Source organism: Cygnus atratus, chromosome 15, assembly GCF_013377495.2.
Source record: "Cygnus atratus isolate AKBS03 ecotype Queensland, Australia chromosome 15, CAtr_DNAZoo_HiC_assembly, whole genome shotgun sequence".
In the NCBI taxonomy this organism is placed as follows: Eukaryota; Metazoa; Chordata; class Aves; order Anseriformes; family Anatidae; genus Cygnus; species Cygnus atratus.
In genome coordinates this window covers 8559075-8576237 of record NC_066376.1, presented here as the reverse complement: position 1 = coordinate 8576237, position 17163 = coordinate 8559075, and the positions used below count along the sequence as shown (strand labels likewise).

The following is a 17163-nucleotide window of genomic DNA, read 5'->3' as shown; positions in this document are numbered from 1 at the left end:
AATCTGAGTGCTGTAATCACTCCAAACCTCGCAGGACCAGCTTCTGTGGGAGCTCTGCATCAGGCAGGATTTGGCCTCACACTTGAAAGTCTTTAGACACCTTAATTGAAATAGCTGGGAAAATATGCTGCTTTTGTTCTTGGCTCTAGAAACCTCCCTCCCTCAAGCTCCCCTGTCTTGGTCACATCTCAAATAACTTAAAACATATGAACACTGGCAGCTTGCAGGGTTGCTTTCCGTGCCAAGGCTGTAACAGGCCATATATCGGTCCTTGAGCTCGCTCAAAGGAGCTAAAAAGGGCTTGTCACAGTTCGTGTCTCAGAGACTGCCTCCTGCCAAAAGGTCTTGACAGCAAGTCTGTGTGGCGGTATTTCATGTCAGAAAGAACACATTTTTGGCAAGTGCACGCAACAGAAATGGTACCTTCCACAGTACTTAAAAGCATCCATTCGCTCTGTCGATGGTGAACTACATGGTCAAGTAAGACTTTGGTGGTGGTTTTGAAAGGTCTTAATTAAACACTGTTGTGGGTTTCCCCCTCCAAAGACTTTGGACTGCACTGGTGTTTGGATGCAAAACATTTGAGTGCGACTGAACACTAAGACTTGAACTCTGAAGCATATTCAAAATGCTATGTAGGAGACGGAGGCGTTTGCCTTCTCGATCTTGCTCCTAAATCAAGTGCTCCTGTTCCCTCCTAACAGTCTCATCTGCCCTTAGCCTCCCAGGGAAATGAAATCAAATGACCACTCTTTAAAACAGCCATTTCAGCAGATTACATCCTGAAGATGTAACCACTTGTAAAGAACTTGCACATGGAAACTCCAGCTATTGCCCTCTTCATGGTGATATTTTTATAGGCTTTCCATTCTTATCATACTGGTAAACAAGCATTTTGATGCAATGAGAGTTGGCCGGGGAAATCCAAGGGCTGCTTGTTATTGAAAAGTTATGGTTTGTATAGAATTGCACAGGTTGCTTCTGACACTTAAAGAAGGCTTTCAGTGTGGCAGCTGCCATTGTGCGAAATCTTTTGCTAATAAAACAGTAGAGGAAGAAATTAATTGCAGTGTTTAGCAATGCTAGCATATTGGCAATGTCTGACACAATATGTACCACCCAGCTGTTGTTTATAGGTGATACATAGAGGTGATACAGTATCATGATTATTCTTGGTGCCCAGAGTATGGCAAAAATAGAAGTTATAGTAAACAAAATGGCTGTTGTTTTCCCTGTGGAGTACCCTCGCAGTCGGAAATTACTCTTCCGTCGCAGCTTGTACACGATGATCGAATTAAGGATGAAGAAGATGGAGCAGGGCACTAAGTAAACTGTAAAGCAGTGGATCCAGATGAGGACATGATGCATTGATGTGCTTATGTAGTCTTCAATCCAAATGTTGGGCCACCAGTAGTAGGGAATGCTGGTCAAAAAGCAGGTGATGTAGACACTTACAATTACTTTTCGAGTGCGAGCAGGGTAGGAGACTGTATGATACTTAAGTGGATGGCACACAGCTATATACCTATCGATGGTTAGTGGAACAGTAATCCAAATGGAGGTATGGATGGAAGAAAATTCCAAGACCTCAATTATTTTGTCCAGTACCTGAGGCATCTGTTTATTTAAGATGAAATCTTCCATGAGGAAGTCAACAAAGACGATGAAGAAGAGAACCAGGATGTCAGCAGCAGCTAGAGCTAGAAGATAGTTATAGGAGGACTTCTGCCTGCGAGCCACGAGCTGGGAAAGGATGATGACTGTCAAGATGTTTGCTGTGGGGACAGAAACACACAGTTAGGCCATTAAGACATAACGTTACCTTTTCTGAGCAATTGCTTGAAGCAGTGGCTCTGTTCAAACACTTGGCAACATGACCTTTATTAAAATCCAAGAAACCAAAAGGAAAATGCTGCAGCTGGGTCCCTCAGAGCAGCTGTCATGCTGAGAGGAGCATGCGGCCCTGCTCCCAGCTGTCCTTACACTGTCACTCTTTGTCCCTGCGCACCAGGTCAAGGGACAGAAAGCTAGGACCTTCAGCCCTGATATGGGGTTAGGCAGCGTCCAGCAGCCCTCTGCCACCTCCTCGGGGCTGGCCTTGCAGCTGCAGGCACAGCAGGAGCATCCTGAGCAGGGAGTGCTGGGTGCCCCCACCCATGCGCGGGGTGGCAGGAGGGAGCAGTGAGTTGCACTTGATGCCGAGACAGCTGCTGTAGGACAGCAGCTCTCCTCTTACCTGCTGTGCCCAAGCTGGCCCTGTATCTGGCTCGAGTGGGATTGCATTGATCGGAGGACTCCCAGGGAAGCATGTGTCCCTGGCTCTTCCTGAGAACTGGAGGCACTTTGCAAGGCTTTGAGAAGTTCCCAGCTCTGCCCAGGATGTGCCTCCTGCAGCTCAGCCCTGTCTGACCTGCTCTCCTACAGATGGGCTCTGGGGAAGCATCTCTCTTCCCACCGCTGGAACAAAGATCTGCTTGCTGGAACAAAGATCTGCTTGCTTATCCAGAGCTGCTCTTCAGAACTCAGCTCCTTCCCCAGCTTACAAGGTCTTTTGCCTCTGGAGTGATATAGCCTTTAAGGAAATCCTGCTGGTCAAATCAGATGTGATGGATGTTCTGGCTCAGCACAACTGTAAACATCCCTGAGTTTCCTGAAAAAGCTTCTGCTTACAACTCTCTGGCCACAACACAGACCCATCACCTAACCCATGCCTAGAAGTGGTATGTGACACTTAAATAATAATGCGGTGAAGCACTACAGTATCTTGTCTTTGCTGTTTTCACTGTCTGGTTTGTTTCAGACTTCTAAAGCTGCGACTCAGCTATTCAACTTAAAGATAAACTTTACTGGCTGGTTGAAAAGGGATTTTAAAATATGTAAGTGCATGTAAATGCTCAACGAAGGGCTTGGTCCTACAGCACCCAGCCTGGCAGAGCTTCCCACGATGGGTACGAACAAGCCTTGCAGTCCTTGAGAGCTTTGCTTTAGCAGTAAGGTGTAGCCAAATTTTAACTACTTGCTTATGTTTGCTAGAACTTACTGGGTAGTCTTGAATCGGGACAAAAAATCCTGTAGTTCCTACTAGCAGCATGGCTGGAAGGAGACAGGCAAGATTGTTCCCATCAGAAGTTTAAATCACTTGGCTAGAATACCTGAAGTAGTGCTTAAAAATCAGAGCACTAGCTTACAGTATAACAGACTGCTAAATGTTTGTATTTGACATTTTCATAAGTGCTCTATAAATCACCTCTTCTGTGCATTCACTGCTTCAAACATTTCTGCAAGCTTTGATGGGTTTCCCAAAACAAATCAGCAATAATAGTAAGGATTCCTTCAAATTGGAGAGAAAGGAAGTTAAAGGCATTACAGTAACGGTGACCTGAGACTTATGTCCTACAACTGAAAATGCACATTTTAAAACTGTTTTACTTGGTACTGGAGAAAACTTCCTCCTTCGCAAATGCCTTCAGAAGTCTGCTTTCTGAGAGCACATTTCTGTCGTCAGGGGAATGAACTGCAGCAGAGTGAATGATCTTGAGTAATAGCCCTCATAAGTGTCACCTATTTCTGTATTAGCTGAATTTATTAATTTTGTATCTTGGAACAAAACTAGACCAAATACGACAATCAACTGAATCCTTCCCCAAGTTAAATTATGTAATCTTCCTTCCCCAAGTTAAATTATGTAATCTTCCCAACAGTATTGTCTGAAATCACCTTCAAGAGAATTTTCCTGAATCCGTCCTCTGTTAACAGGAATGCAACCTCATGGATTTCAGCTTGGAGCGGACGGGGGGGTGATGCACTCAGAACTGCTGTGCCATTTTTTTTTGCTTACTTGCTTACAAAATGCACCTGTTGTGCCTGCTGATGAGCCCTAGAGGTACGGTGAGTGATGTACTGTCAAGGAAATCCTCGAGTCAGAGGATTTGACTCGACTGTGCCAGTCGCTGTTGGTTTTGGCTAGCTGGGCTGAATAGCTTGGCTTTGCAGATATTGGATGTGACCCACGGTGCTCACCTCCGCTTTAAATCCTTTGGATTTGATTCACTCCAGCAGCTGGAGCTTGCACACAGCGAGGGGGACAGCTGGGGACTTTGGCCCCTGCTGGTAAATTCTGGCCACGCTTGCAGAGGAGCTCCTGCAGGGATGCTGGAGGTGCGCTGTGCCCAGGCACAGCAGCATCGCTCCCCATCCCTTCTGCCCTTTCTGGGTGCCCTGCTGTTTGGTCCTACACCCTCTTTTTTTCCTACAGGAGCAGATTTATGAGCAGGCCTTTCCTGTCCCCTCTCCCCCGCCTTTCTCAGGGTTCCCAGCAACGGCAGTAACAGCATGTACTGAAATGCAAGTTATCCATCTAACGCCAGCAAGCTTTGCTTGGTGAGCCGGATTAGAAAATTGATCTGACAAAAGTACATGCAAGCTCTGTCCAATTTTTCTGCAAGGGTTACAGTATCTTGTATTGGAAATGCTTTCCCTGGGATCACATTAGTGCTTTTTCTGGCTGGATGATATGAAATATAGTAACGTCATTGACTTAGTGAAAGCAGATATATAGTGGGGTGCAGCAGAAAGCTGCCGGTGTGGCAGTGTCGTAGCACAGGGTTGGAGAGTATTTCTCCTGCTGCAGGCTCTATAGGGCAGAGCAGCTACGAATAAGTCTCATTTGGTCCTTCGCCTATTTCCTAGCCAGTGTTAAGTTGGTTCTTGGAGTGTCCTCAAATGCTGCCTAATGCTCAATAAATGGGGAATGGGTGGGAACGCTGTTCCGTGTGAACAACTGTGCCCTTGCGCCATCACCTTCGTGACTCCTGGCTGCCTACTCAGTGCCCTGCGAGTTCCCCTGTGGGCAAAGGCGACCTACTGCAGATGAAAGGGGACAGGAGCATTTAAGACAGAGACCACATTTTAACCATATTTACCCTAATTCTTGTTCTAATATTGTAGTCGGGGTGAAGACGGGGATGATAATGGAGATATAAAAATATCTCTGTGCTATAAAATGCATGCAGCTTACAGCTGCTGGATAGGTCAGTGCCCTTAAATTGTCCTGGATGGCAGTATCCATTTCTTGCAGTGTTTTTTCTGGGTATTAGGTAGTTGAGATAATCTGAAATTGAAAAAGATTGATCACTGTGCTGGGAGTTGATTAGGGGATGACAGATGGGAATTTATGCCAGCGTTGCTTGCTGCAGTGCAGTATTTCAAATTTATAAATATTTAGTTGAGAACTGGGGCTTGATTAGGGAGTTGCTGGCTGGAGCCTCAAGAGATGTCGCTAGCAGATGATGAGAAGCAACTGTACGAAATGGTGGAGTCTTGGTTCTTCCCCTTTGGTCGCAAGGGTCTATTGCCTTTGAAAGACAGCATCTGAAGGTCTCCGACACCCAAACTCCATCAGTCTGCGCTGCTCAGAACATGGCAACCTGTGTTATCAGAGGGATTGTCCTTTAGCAGTAACCTTGGCTCTCGTGTGGGTTTGGGTTTGCTTTCCATACCAAAGCCACGCTGCCTTGCTGAGCCTCCTGCAGCACCTGGGCAGTCTTCTGTGCTGCCTCAAAGCAGTGCCTGCGACCTAAAGGCATCACTATTTCCCCAGCTCCTTGTTTTGTGGATTACAGTCATAGCTCTAATAGTGTCTGACCATGGCTTTTGGGGGGGATTCACACAACTCCTTCCATTATCACTGTATGAGCTTAAGCAAGAGCAATTTTTTCTGTCTGAAGAAGAAATAGGCATATTTCTTGGGTTTGTTTCTTTTATTGAGAGCGTTTTGCATGTACGTGGCAGGCTGTGTGGTGAAATAGCCTTTACAACACAAGTGGAAATGCTGCTGGGCTGTGAATAAGGCCCACTGTGTGGTTCAGTGGCTCAGGATCATAAACTGCCTAAATGGAGTAGCCATGAGGGTCGCTTACTGAGTGATAAACATTAGGTCACTGGATATAATGGACACCTTTTACCAAATACAGTTGTTGCTAGGATCCCTACGAATCATTGTGCAATGTATGAAACTACCAGCCATGCATTAGTCACCTGACTGGCACATAGGCTGTTTATGAACATGAAATTTTAATTGCTTTGGAAAAATATGTTAGTCACACCTCTTTCATAGTTTGAAACAGTGAGACTTTAACTTCAACATACTAAAAATGTATGCTGAAAAAAGGGATGTTTTGGCTTGGTGGGAATAGATGATTTCCCCTCAGCTAGGAGGCAATATTAAAATGTAAACATGTACTGTGTTCAGCAGGCTGATCTGACCACGGTTACTAACACAGTCATTTGCAAGTGGTTACCAGATCTGAGATGCGAATGGCATTTAGCCTTTACTTTGTGTGGGAGCTCTCTGGAGACACTGATGACAACAGGTGATTTCTGACAGAGGCTACATGGCAGGAATGATTTTAAAAAACAAATGCCATGGCAATGCATACATCTGTTTATTAGGGATGCTGGCTGTAGCTGGTTAGATGTTCTTTTTAAAATGACCCCTGCATCTCATCTGTCATTAAAGAGGACAAGGCAGTTCCATGTTTTTCTCGTGCAGACGGTATAGGTTGGACTCAGCACTTCAGCAGCTGGGAACAACCTTTTGAGCGATGCCTGCTCATGCCTAATGTAATTTGTTCTTCTCCTTTATAATCACATCCTGAGATCCTTTCTTAAACAGTTGCCAAGTGTAAAGAGATACTTTATAGAATATAATTAGTGCAATACAAGTTTTTCCTTCTCTGAGAGTCCCTGTGAGGACTGATTTTAAAATGAATTGATTTATTTGTTGTGCAGTTGTCTGAGCGCTGCTGAGATGTATGCACCCACTCACCCTTGGGAGGGAAGAGCCATCAGCCTGTACTGCCGGTGCGTGCATCATCTCCCAGGGGATGGGGAAGGATCCAAGCCAAAAAAATGAGCAGCACAAGAGCTACAACATGAGTGCGTGCAGGATTGCAACTTGAGAAGGTTTCACACCTTCTAGAAAGGCTCTCATGTGATTTGCGCTTAGAAATCCCACGTGCACGGACAGACCATGCCAGGTTGGAGGGCAGAAGTGAAACCTTTAACCTGAAGACTTAGCAGCTGCCAGAGAAGACGTAGCGTAGCCTTGCCCTTGCAAGTCACAGGTGAATTGATGAGTTGGTGTCACCAGCCAGACTTTGACGGTGAGATCTGGCCTCCAGGATTGTTTTTTCTCAGTGACAGTGTTTATTAACTGAGGCACCTTTGGGAAAGAACACTGAATGGGGCACTCTTCTCAATGGCTGGCACTGGCCGTAATTGGGTTGTTGAGGCCAGAGAAAGATTTTAACCAAGCCAGAAGCACTTCCTCCAGTTTTCAAGGGCGCAGACGCTGTAATGGTGCGGCGACGCCAATGGCTGGTATTCATTTTGAGCCCTGCCAACCACTCAGGCTTGTTAAGTGCAGTAACTTGTCTGGCAGACAGGTGTAATTACATTGCATTGCTTTTGGGTTTCCTAGACAGTTGGAGTAGGCTTTTGCTCCTAGTGTTCATAAAATAGAACCGTTTTTGCAATATGAAAACAGCCAGAAAGAAGACTGGACTAAGACTGCATGGAAGCCCAGCAGACACTGTCTGGTGGGGACATGTGCTTTCATGTCAGAGGGATCTGTGGTTGTCCTCTTCTTGTCTTAATCCTCTTCATCTATGTGATGAGTCTACCCTTAATTTGTGCAACTGCATTTGGGCCAGAACGTTACTTTCACTCCACGGTCTTCTGCTGCAATCTCCAGAGCAGCACCATAAGCCATTCCCAAGCAGGTATGATCTCTCGAAGACAATTTTTGGGAATATTTTCCCCTTCTCTTTTGTGACACAGCTGTATGGTTCCAGAAAAAGTGTCGAGGGTGGTACTAATAATGGTTTTTTGTTTTCAGAGCTGTAATGATAAGTCTAGAACACCTCATGGACACACCACAAAGTATATTTGTATGTTTCTAATAACTGGCTTTTCATGCATTCCAAAACCACAGATGGAAATGCAAATAGAAATAGGCCTTGCAGGAGTTAAGTTGCTGGACATTTTTAAGGATGTTGGATCAATAGTGAGACAGGACAGGCAAGGATATGCCCTTTCCTCAGATGGGCCTACAGTGCAGAAAGCCTCTAATGACCTCAACATTCCTCACACAAAGCCTTCCTCAGAGGCACCTACACAAGGATGGAAATGTCTAAAATTTTCATCTCAACGTCTAGCCTCGCACCATGCTACTAGGGCAGTAAAGCTTTTTAATGGAAATCTGTGCTGGGAAGAGAAAAAGCAATCTGCAAAATAATGCAGAACTCATAAAAGGGATTTGGTTATTCATGTGACATAGCTGGACAGACAGAATTTCAAGGCAATTTGGGTGTCTCACTTGGCAGGTGTCTGAGCTTCTGAATGTGGGCTGTCGGCAAAGTTTTAGAGGTCTCAAGCTGGGTAACTTGAGCTTGAGGATAACAAAACCATTCCACATGCTTGAAATCAAACATCAGAGCACTGAATTAAGTGCCAAAGGTATTCGATGGGATGACTAGGATGGAAGTGGGATGTGGTGATTTCTTAAGGGCAATATCATGAATTCTTTACTGAACATGAATAATTAAGAGGATTTTACCTTTGACTGCGGTTTTGCTAAAAACAAAGTCCTCATGTCTTCCTAAAGCATTAGCTAATACTACAGGAGTTTGTGCTTGCAAGACCCATGGCTGACCTTTCTCAGAGACAATGCCAACTTTACACAATAAGCAGGAAGTTACAGACTATGTAAAACCATCCCAATTTGGCTTTATTTCCCCCACTGCGCACATACTGCATCCACGCTAGATACATTGCTCTTCAGTGTGCCAGCCTGGACATTGAACAAACCACATCTGGAATGCACAAATGTTTGTGAAACGTCCTAATTGGAAGGAGCTGACTGACAGGCAATTTGTCTTGAAACCAAGAGCAACCTTCAGTGCACCTACCCATGCAGTCAATGCACCCGATGATTGAAAAGTTGGAAAAGTGTCCAGGGGCTCTCTGTATCAGATGATACAAAAGAATTTCAGTGAAAAAAAAAATCTGTTAGGGGTGTGTTAATAGGCAGGCTTATCTCCTCTTCCATGGTTAAAGGGATAAAACTCCTCTTGGCCGTCTTCTACACTGCTAATCGTGGTCCTACTTAGCTGCTTCTGCTTCATTCCCTCTGCACGACCATACTGGTGTCCTGAGAAGCAACCCAATACAACCTTCTCCTATCCAGTCACCCCCTGAATGGCTCAGACAGTGCTCTGCATTTTGGAGTTTAAGATCTTGACGTAAATATGTATCTTTACTGCGAAGAATGAAAACTGTGTGAGGTCCCCTGTGCTCAAGGAAATATTTTTGGCTTTGTTTCTTTTCTTTGTGTCTCAAAGTTAATAGGAAAAGAGATTAAAGTCTCAAAAAGACCACCTGAAACAGGAGGTGAAAGCCTTTGTGCCTAGAGATTGTTTTGCACTTGGCCTGTGAATGCAGAGAGAGCATCAGGTCAGGAAATCTCGGTTTTGTTTGTCTGCCTACAGTAAATTGTTTTGACGTGTGCGGATGAAGGCTTTCTCCTGCTGGCTTGTGTCTGCTGATTCACCCCGATTTTACGGAGGGGAGCAGAAAGAGGAGGAGGAGAGAACTAAGTAATGGGGTGGATGAAGAACAGCGGGGTATTAGGCTGCCTAGTGCTTCTGAATGGCTTGACTTCTTAACAACTGGGGGCTCCGCATTACCCACCTACAGTGAAAACTGGCTGTGCTCTCTCTTTTGTATCGTTGTCATACCAAGGAAAAATCTCCTCCGGAGATTTTCCTTCCCAATCCATTTTTGCAGCCTGCCATACAAGGTTGTGCACTTCATAGTCTACTGAGCCTCCCCAGTACCGCACCTCGTTATCATTACAGCCCTGACTGTGTTGTTTCCTGCTAATGTGGCAGAACAAAACCGAAGTTAGCAGTTGTACTTTGTAGTGGTGTTCAGAGATGCGCTATCAAGACCTCTTCTGCATCAGCATGGGCTCTGCCACACGCTTCCTTTCAGGCTGCAAGGCTTTAAGTGGGCACAGTCTCCAGATAGATGGACCAAACTAAACAGCTTCCATCTGCACGCCTTGCCATCACCGTTTCTGTGCAGGAGCACTATAATGAATCTATTCTTTTTCATAATGATTCTTCTTTCCTTAAAGAAAAAGCATTCATTTTACAATAGGAAGTGATTCATTTTAAGCGCGTTGGCTGAAGTTTTGTTCCCCTCTCTGTCCACCTTGCTACTGTACCGTGCTGCAGTGCCCTTTGGTTGCTCTAACAGCTGAGTGAAAGTTCTGCCAATTTATTTGTTCTCCTTTAGCAGGATGTGATGTACTGGCTTTGGGTCCAATTCAGATTTTAAGTCAAAGAAAGTATGGTCTTTGAATAAAATTGGGGTTGAATCAGGCCTCAGGAGGGTTCAGTTCTTATTTACTGTGTGAAGTCTCTCTAATGAGCGGCAGCTGAAGACTGCTGGTTTTTCAAAGTCATAACTCTGCATGTAACAATTCTCCCACTCATAGTTTCAGCTCTTCTTTTGGTACTTCTATTGTTCAGGCGTGCTGTTATGAAGGGCTCTTTATTGAGGTGTTGGAAATGCTCTCTTTAATCAGAAACCTGTACTGGGGTTGCAGAAGAATATACTAAGTAGACAGTAAAAATCCAAAATGGGTCAGATGCTCCTGAGCAAGTGTGCAGTGTGTCCACCTTCCTACCACCCGCTTTGGTATTTACTGGCTGCTACCTGCTACCTGTCACCAACACACATTGCTACCTGCCCCTCTGCCTACTCCTCCTAACTGGGTTGTGCCGGTAAGCACAGAGATGGCAAAGCTCTTCAGGTCCTGTTCCCCTGACACCACCGTGGAGCTGAAGGAGCTGTGCTGTGCACACGCTCAGCTTCATTCTGTTTGTTCCGTGTACACCACTACCTCATCTGCTCCCCTCTTCCTTTCTTTACATCGTCATGCCTCATCAGATTTTTTGCTCTTAGTTTTTATCATCTGGTAGAACTTCACCCAGGTGACTTCTGTGCATTCTTTCCTCTTTTCCAGTCTACCAGTGGCAGCAACCGAAAGGGAATGCTCAGCTGCTTCTCCCACCTCCTGTCTCTGCTGCTCTCTTCTGCACAGTTCTGTTCTCTCCTGCATCGCTCTCTGTCTGCTTCCACTTCCCACCTCAAATGCTCCTAGAAGTCAGCCAACTAGTAACAACCTGGATAACTGCCGCGTACCATTTGTGCTTATGTCTGTAGTATATACAAAAACTTCGTATATGGGCCGCAAATCTTTTACCACGCAGACAGGGCATTGTTCTCTTGAATCAGGGATGCTCAACCCGCAGCCCACCAGCAGTATGTGCCCTGCCAGGACCATTACCCTGGCTTGCGTGCCTCCCTGCACAGCCTCCTTACTCCAAGCTGCACACGGGGAAAAGGCTCCAGAAGGACCACTCCTCTATCATTTCAGCTTGCCTGCATTTTGCATAGGTGCAGTGCAAATGTTACGCACCTGCGTGCTAATCTGACACCCTAGGAAGCATCTGCCTTGCTGTGTGAGGACAGCCAGCTGTCAGCTGTTAGGGGAAGGTCTGCAAGGTGTAACCCTCCCCTGACAATGTTAAAAAGGGTAGGCACCCCTGCTGAGCTTACACACTCCTCTAGGTCCAGGCTACAGCTTCTCCCCCTCTGCATGCAGCCCACCAAGTGTGCTCTGTGCACGGCTGGGTCTTGAATGACCTGGGTTGTCCCCATCTCCGTGTCACCTTGCTCAGCAGCAGGTCTGACACAAAAGCTACCTGTTTGTGCTCTCCAGTCAGAGGTACCCTTCTGCCACGTGTGTTCTGCCACTGCTTTCCCGGCCTTCCAAAGTCCCGAATCTGCATTTAAGTTGGTTTTAAGCAGAAGCCTAAAGCATGAATGAAAGAAACATCTGTGGAACAGACTCTCCAAGCAGCCACTTTGGAGAAGTGTTTCCCTGGGGCACCTGTGTGAGTGTTAGCTCCCAAGGGCTTCAGGGTGCTGGGTGCGTGCCCTGTGCTTTGTGTCAAAGTGAGCCAGACATCGTGCGGTGAGGAAGCCAGCCTGCACGCTGCCTCGCAGCACTGTGAGGAGGAGGAAACCCCGGGAAGCATGGATCAGGTCAGGCTCTGATCTAGGAAATGCTGCCACCGCATCCTTTTAGCAATACACTATACCCCCAAAGGGGAAAGGGATTGCACAGCAATTCTGTTACTGTTGCACCTCCTCACGAAGCAGGAATCAGGGTCAAAGCCAGCTGTCTGCAGTGAGCACTGCTGCTTCTGTGCCTGACCTTTCTGGCTGCGTTCGGAGGCACTGCTGCAGCCAGAGCTCTTCGGCGAAGCTGCTTTGTGCAGCTCACTGGCAGAGATGGACGGAGAGTTGATACTTGTTGCTCTTTGCTTTCTACCTTACCAGCCTTCTCCTTGACTGAATCAGAGCAATTCCCTCCCCTGCATCCAACAACACCTTTTCTCTGACATTTTTTCTAACTAAATCAAGAAATGCCTCCATTAAGCCTTCCAGCAGCCCCTCTCTTGCCTCCCTGCCAACTGGAGGTGCTTCAGAGGTCCTCCTCGGCTGACAGAAGGGGCGAGTGTAGGGAAGGCAGCGCTGGAGCTGCAGAACAGCTTTCTGAATTGTAGTACTTCCCCTGCTGTGGTAGCATCACCCCAGTTCCAGCACCACCCCAGTTCCAGCACCACCGCCTCTCTGCTCCTCACTGTCCTGTGCAGTCTGTTCCCACAGCATCCCAGGGGTGGAACCACGTGCTTGCCAGCCACCTCTCTGAACAGGAATTTGCACATCTGAACTCAAAATGAGTTTCAGAAAGCAATATGTTTCTCTGTCTTGTCAGCCTGTGCCTAGAGAGAAAAGAACATACCTCAGCTGGGTACAAGGCACAGTCTGGGAGGGGTGTAGGGGTGCAGCCACCCCAGCGCGCGGTACCTGACTGCGGAGGGTTGGCGGGCAGTGGTTCATCTGCTGCTGCGCCTCTGCAGGGGACGGCCTCGCTCTTGTCCCTGTGTGCACTGCCATTACACCGAAGGGCAAAGGGAGTTCACTTTTCCCTCTGTTGTCTCTGCCTTTTCCAGACTTTATGGTGCCTGCTGAACGGAGGGGAGAAAGAGCCACTGCTGAGAAAAGGATCTGCTCAGATGCCCGGGTTACACAAGTGAGGGAAGCGATGCCTTCTCTGCATATACAATCAGGCCTGGCATAGCTTGGCCTCAAAGTGGAGTTGTTGAGTTAGTGAAATTTCCTTCAGGCACCGGAGCAGAAAAGGCAAAAACAGTTAAATGTTTTCCCCTCTCATCGGTCCTGTCCAAGACTTGTAGCAAGGAGTTAACCATTGCCATGTCAGCAAAACACTGCACTGGTGCTCTGTTTGAGGAGAGGTCCTACATGATGTTTCTCTCAAATTGTTGGCACCCTGCAAAGCTGATTACTTTGATCCCACAGACTTCACGGCTCTTTGTCTATCAGGTAAATATGTGCATTACCTCTACCTCTAGAGTTTTCTAATGTTAGAAAACTGTGGAGTGGCTTCAATTTAAAAGACAAAAAGCTCTCTTTAGCACTGTTCTCACCCCATACCACATCCTCAAGGAAGCGTGGCTATATGAGTCTTCCCCTAAACTTACCCCACTAGTTTTCATCTCTTGCAATGTCAAGATGAGAATCTTAAGTTCCTCTGGCATGCAGCACACTGCGCATTTACTCAGCATCCTGTATGTGTACGGTGTTTCCAGGTGTTAGTGCCAACGTTACCCTCAGATAACACGCACTGAACAAGCTGATGTGCTGACACCTGATGTAAATCCACTGAGCTCAGCAGTGTTGCACCACCAAATGTTTTGGTTAGCTCTGTTAAGCGCTATTGCTGGTTCTCTAATCAAACGGATGTCTGAGCTCTTCAGAAATGCGTGTCACCACTGCTACTTTGGCTCCTTCACCGATTTTAAGCATGTTCTTAGAATGGCAGCGTTAGGTCTGTAATTACAATGTAGTATCCCTAGGGAGCTGGTGCAAGTATGTGCAGAACACTTAAGTGATTTTTCTAGTCTACACATGTAAGATTTTCCCCCATTTAAGAGACATACAAAGGCAAGCTTAGCCACAGACCGCTCACGACAACTTCTTCACTGGATAATCTTGAGAGGGTCCTGGTCAGTTCCTAGAGGATAGATGCTGAAATTGGAGCCTGTCATTACTGTGGAGATCTGAGCAGCCCCTGAGGAATCAATGAAGAGGAAACCACCTCCTCAGCCCTGCTGGCTGGGTCCCTTCAGGTCAGGGCTGAGGCTCACTGATGCTGTGGAGCACAGACACTTGCCAGTGCCTTGCATGCTCTGTGGGTAAATGCAGGACTTAACTTTCAAGTTCTCTGAACTATTAGCCAGTCTTCAAAATTTAATTATAAGCCAGGGAGAAATGAAAAAAACACACAAAGAACATCAATTCATATGCAGAGTGGTAATTGCACATGTGCTGTTCAGAGGCAGGCTTCTCTTCATGTCTGATTAAAAAAATTTTCTGTGAATTAATTGCTTGGAGAATATTATTTTCTAAGCCAGAGAAATTAAGGTGAACAAAACATCTAGAAATTGCAGACTATTAACTACCAGTGCTGCTTTCCATCTGCATGCCACTTTAAACGTGCAGCAGCAGCTAGACACAACCAAACTCTCCCAAATTGCACCCTTTGAATGCTGCCTCATCTCAGCAATGCCGATCGCTCTAACTTTGCCCGACTCATTCTGCCTGTCCTTGGGATTGCTGTAAGTCACTCTGAGGCTGGAAGAGCTGAGCCAGGGAGTAAGCCTGATATTAACCCGCCTGCCAAAGCCCCCCATCTGTAAGTGCAGAAGAGGTGCTGCAGGCACAGCTCCCTGCAGTCCTGCACTGTCTTGCTGACAGCCTCAGACAGCCCCCTGGGAGGAAAAACCTGCTGGGTCCTCGGCCAAGACAGGGATGCCAATTTGATGCTCGTGTGGCATCTGGGCATTTTGAGCCGTGGTACCCGTGTGTGGCAGCGGTGCCACACAGGTGTTCACACGAAGCCTGGAACTTCCCTTCCTCCCCACCCATTCTGGGGTCTCTCTTGGTTTTTTCATCCTCTGCTTCCCCCAGCATCTCCACCTTGTCTTTGTCCCCTTTCTAAGTGGGAAATAGTGCTGCGGGTCGCACAGCCTGGAGGCAGTGAGCTGGGACTGCCTGCCCAGCTCAGTACTGTGCTCAGGGATCTCGGGATGGACATTTCCATTACCTCTGCAGAGCACAGACCCCAGGAGCACACTTTCCAGATGCCTCTGGCTGCGGGCTCCCAAACCCGGTGCCTGGCTAACCCTGAGCCTCAGGCAGGGCGCTCCCTCCCTGCTCCAGCTCCTCCGGGAAAGCGCCAGAAAACCCGGACCCTCGCACTTCTGCTTGCCCCCGGTGTGACAGGGGACAGCCCCAGCGCCCTCCTGCCCGGTGTCGCTCCATCTTGTGTGTGGTGGAGGCAGAAACTTCGCTCCGGGCCGAGGCTGGATGCCGAGGGGCGAGGGGAACCGGGCGGGCTGCGGGCACCCTGGCGGCTCCCCCCGCAGGAATCCCGCAGCCCCCGGAGCCCGCAGCCCGCAAACTTGGCGGCGGGGAGCGGCACTCACCTGGCAGCCCGAGGCATAGCAGCAGGCTGTAGTAGACGACGGGCGCGTACCCCAAGCCGCAGCCATAGCGGTGGTGCGCCAGGAGGGAGCCGTTGTGGAGGTGGAGGTGGTTGTGCTCCATCGACCCGCTCTCCCCGCTTGCCGCCGCCGCCGCCCGCCCGCCCCTCACACGCTTGGTGGTGGCGGCGCGGCCCCCGCGGCGGGAGGAACCGGCACCTCACGGAGCGCCCCCGGCCGGGCGGCGCAGGGCCGAGGGGCGGGCAGGGGGCGAGGCCAGCCCCAGCCCAAGCCCCTGCCCCTGCCTCAGGCGGCCCGGCCTCGCCCCCCGGCCCCGCCGCTGCCACCCGCCGGACGGGGCTCGACCGCCCCCAGAGGCGGGACCGCGGCTGCTGAGGCGAGGCGGGATGAGGAGAGGAGAAGGGCCCTTGGCGCCACGGGTGGGTTGGAGAGCCAGCGAGCTCTTCCCCTCAGTGAAAGGCAGCAAACATAGGGGAGGGTGTCGAGGGGATGCAGCCGGTCTCTCTTTAGTTTTCCCAGTGAGAGGAGGGGAGGCAGCGGGCACAAACTGAAGCACAGGAGGTTCCGGCTCAATAGGAGGGGGCACTTCTGTACTGTGAGGGTGACAGAGCACTGGGACAGACTGCCCAGAGAGGTTGTGCAGTCTCCTTCTCTGGAGAGATTCGAAATCTGCCTCGATGCCATTCTGCACAATGTGCTCTGAGTGATCCTGCTTGGCAGCAGGTTGGACTGGGTGATCTTCAGAGGTCCCTTCCAACCTCGGGCAATCTGTGACTCTGTTTCTGTGATTCTGTGAAAAAGGATTTCTTTGCCAAGTCAGTGTGCAATCACCAGGGCAAAAGAAAAAGCTCTGACAGGTTTTATTGGTGGCATACCTGCCTGTCAGCCCCGTATTGTGCTTCGAAACCAGCTAGGAAGAAAGTAGTAAGTCCTGACATGAGGGGTTTCATCTGTAAAAACTGAAATACAAGCCTGGGGTTAATTACACTGTCGCTCTCCTCCCCACAGCACCGCCTGGACTGCCAGCAGTGCAAGATGCCGCGCTCCCCCCATGACCTAAGGAAACGCGTGCAATTCAGGTGTGGCAAAGCAAAAGGGAAACTGGGATTTTGAAAATGTTCTCCACCAATTCCATAGCATTTGTGTGTTTCAGCACATAAAGTACATGTAATTAATAAAGGATTTGGAGGTAAGATTGTTGTGTTAAGCTGGTGGAGTACAGTACTTTGTGCTACCTATTAGCGGGCTGGATGGCTGATAGCGTATTGATAGGTTCAGGAGGTTGTTGTCTAATGATAAAATAGGTGCTTAATTGCAGTGCACTTTCATTGGACAGAAAACAAGTTTGTATCACCAAATGTGCGTGGGGTTTAAGTCCACAGCCTGGCACTGTGTGTGGGAAGAATCCCACTGATTTCTATGGCTGCGAGTATGTATG

The 17163-nt window shown here is 48.2% G+C and overlaps 1 protein-coding gene across 1 annotated transcript; it reads right to left on the bottom strand.

Moving 5' to 3' along the window:
* Positions 1–840: 840 nt before the first annotated feature.
* Positions 841–15828, bottom strand: GPR139 (G protein-coupled receptor 139). Its single transcript, XM_035548966.1, has 2 exons — positions 15708–15828; positions 841–1775 (listed from the first exon to the last, which is right to left on the bottom strand). Exons 1-2 carry the CDS (start codon positions 15826–15828, stop codon positions 841–843), a joined length of 1056 nt encoding a protein of 351 aa, XP_035404859.1.
* Between the last annotated feature and the right edge of the window lie 1335 nt (positions 15829–17163).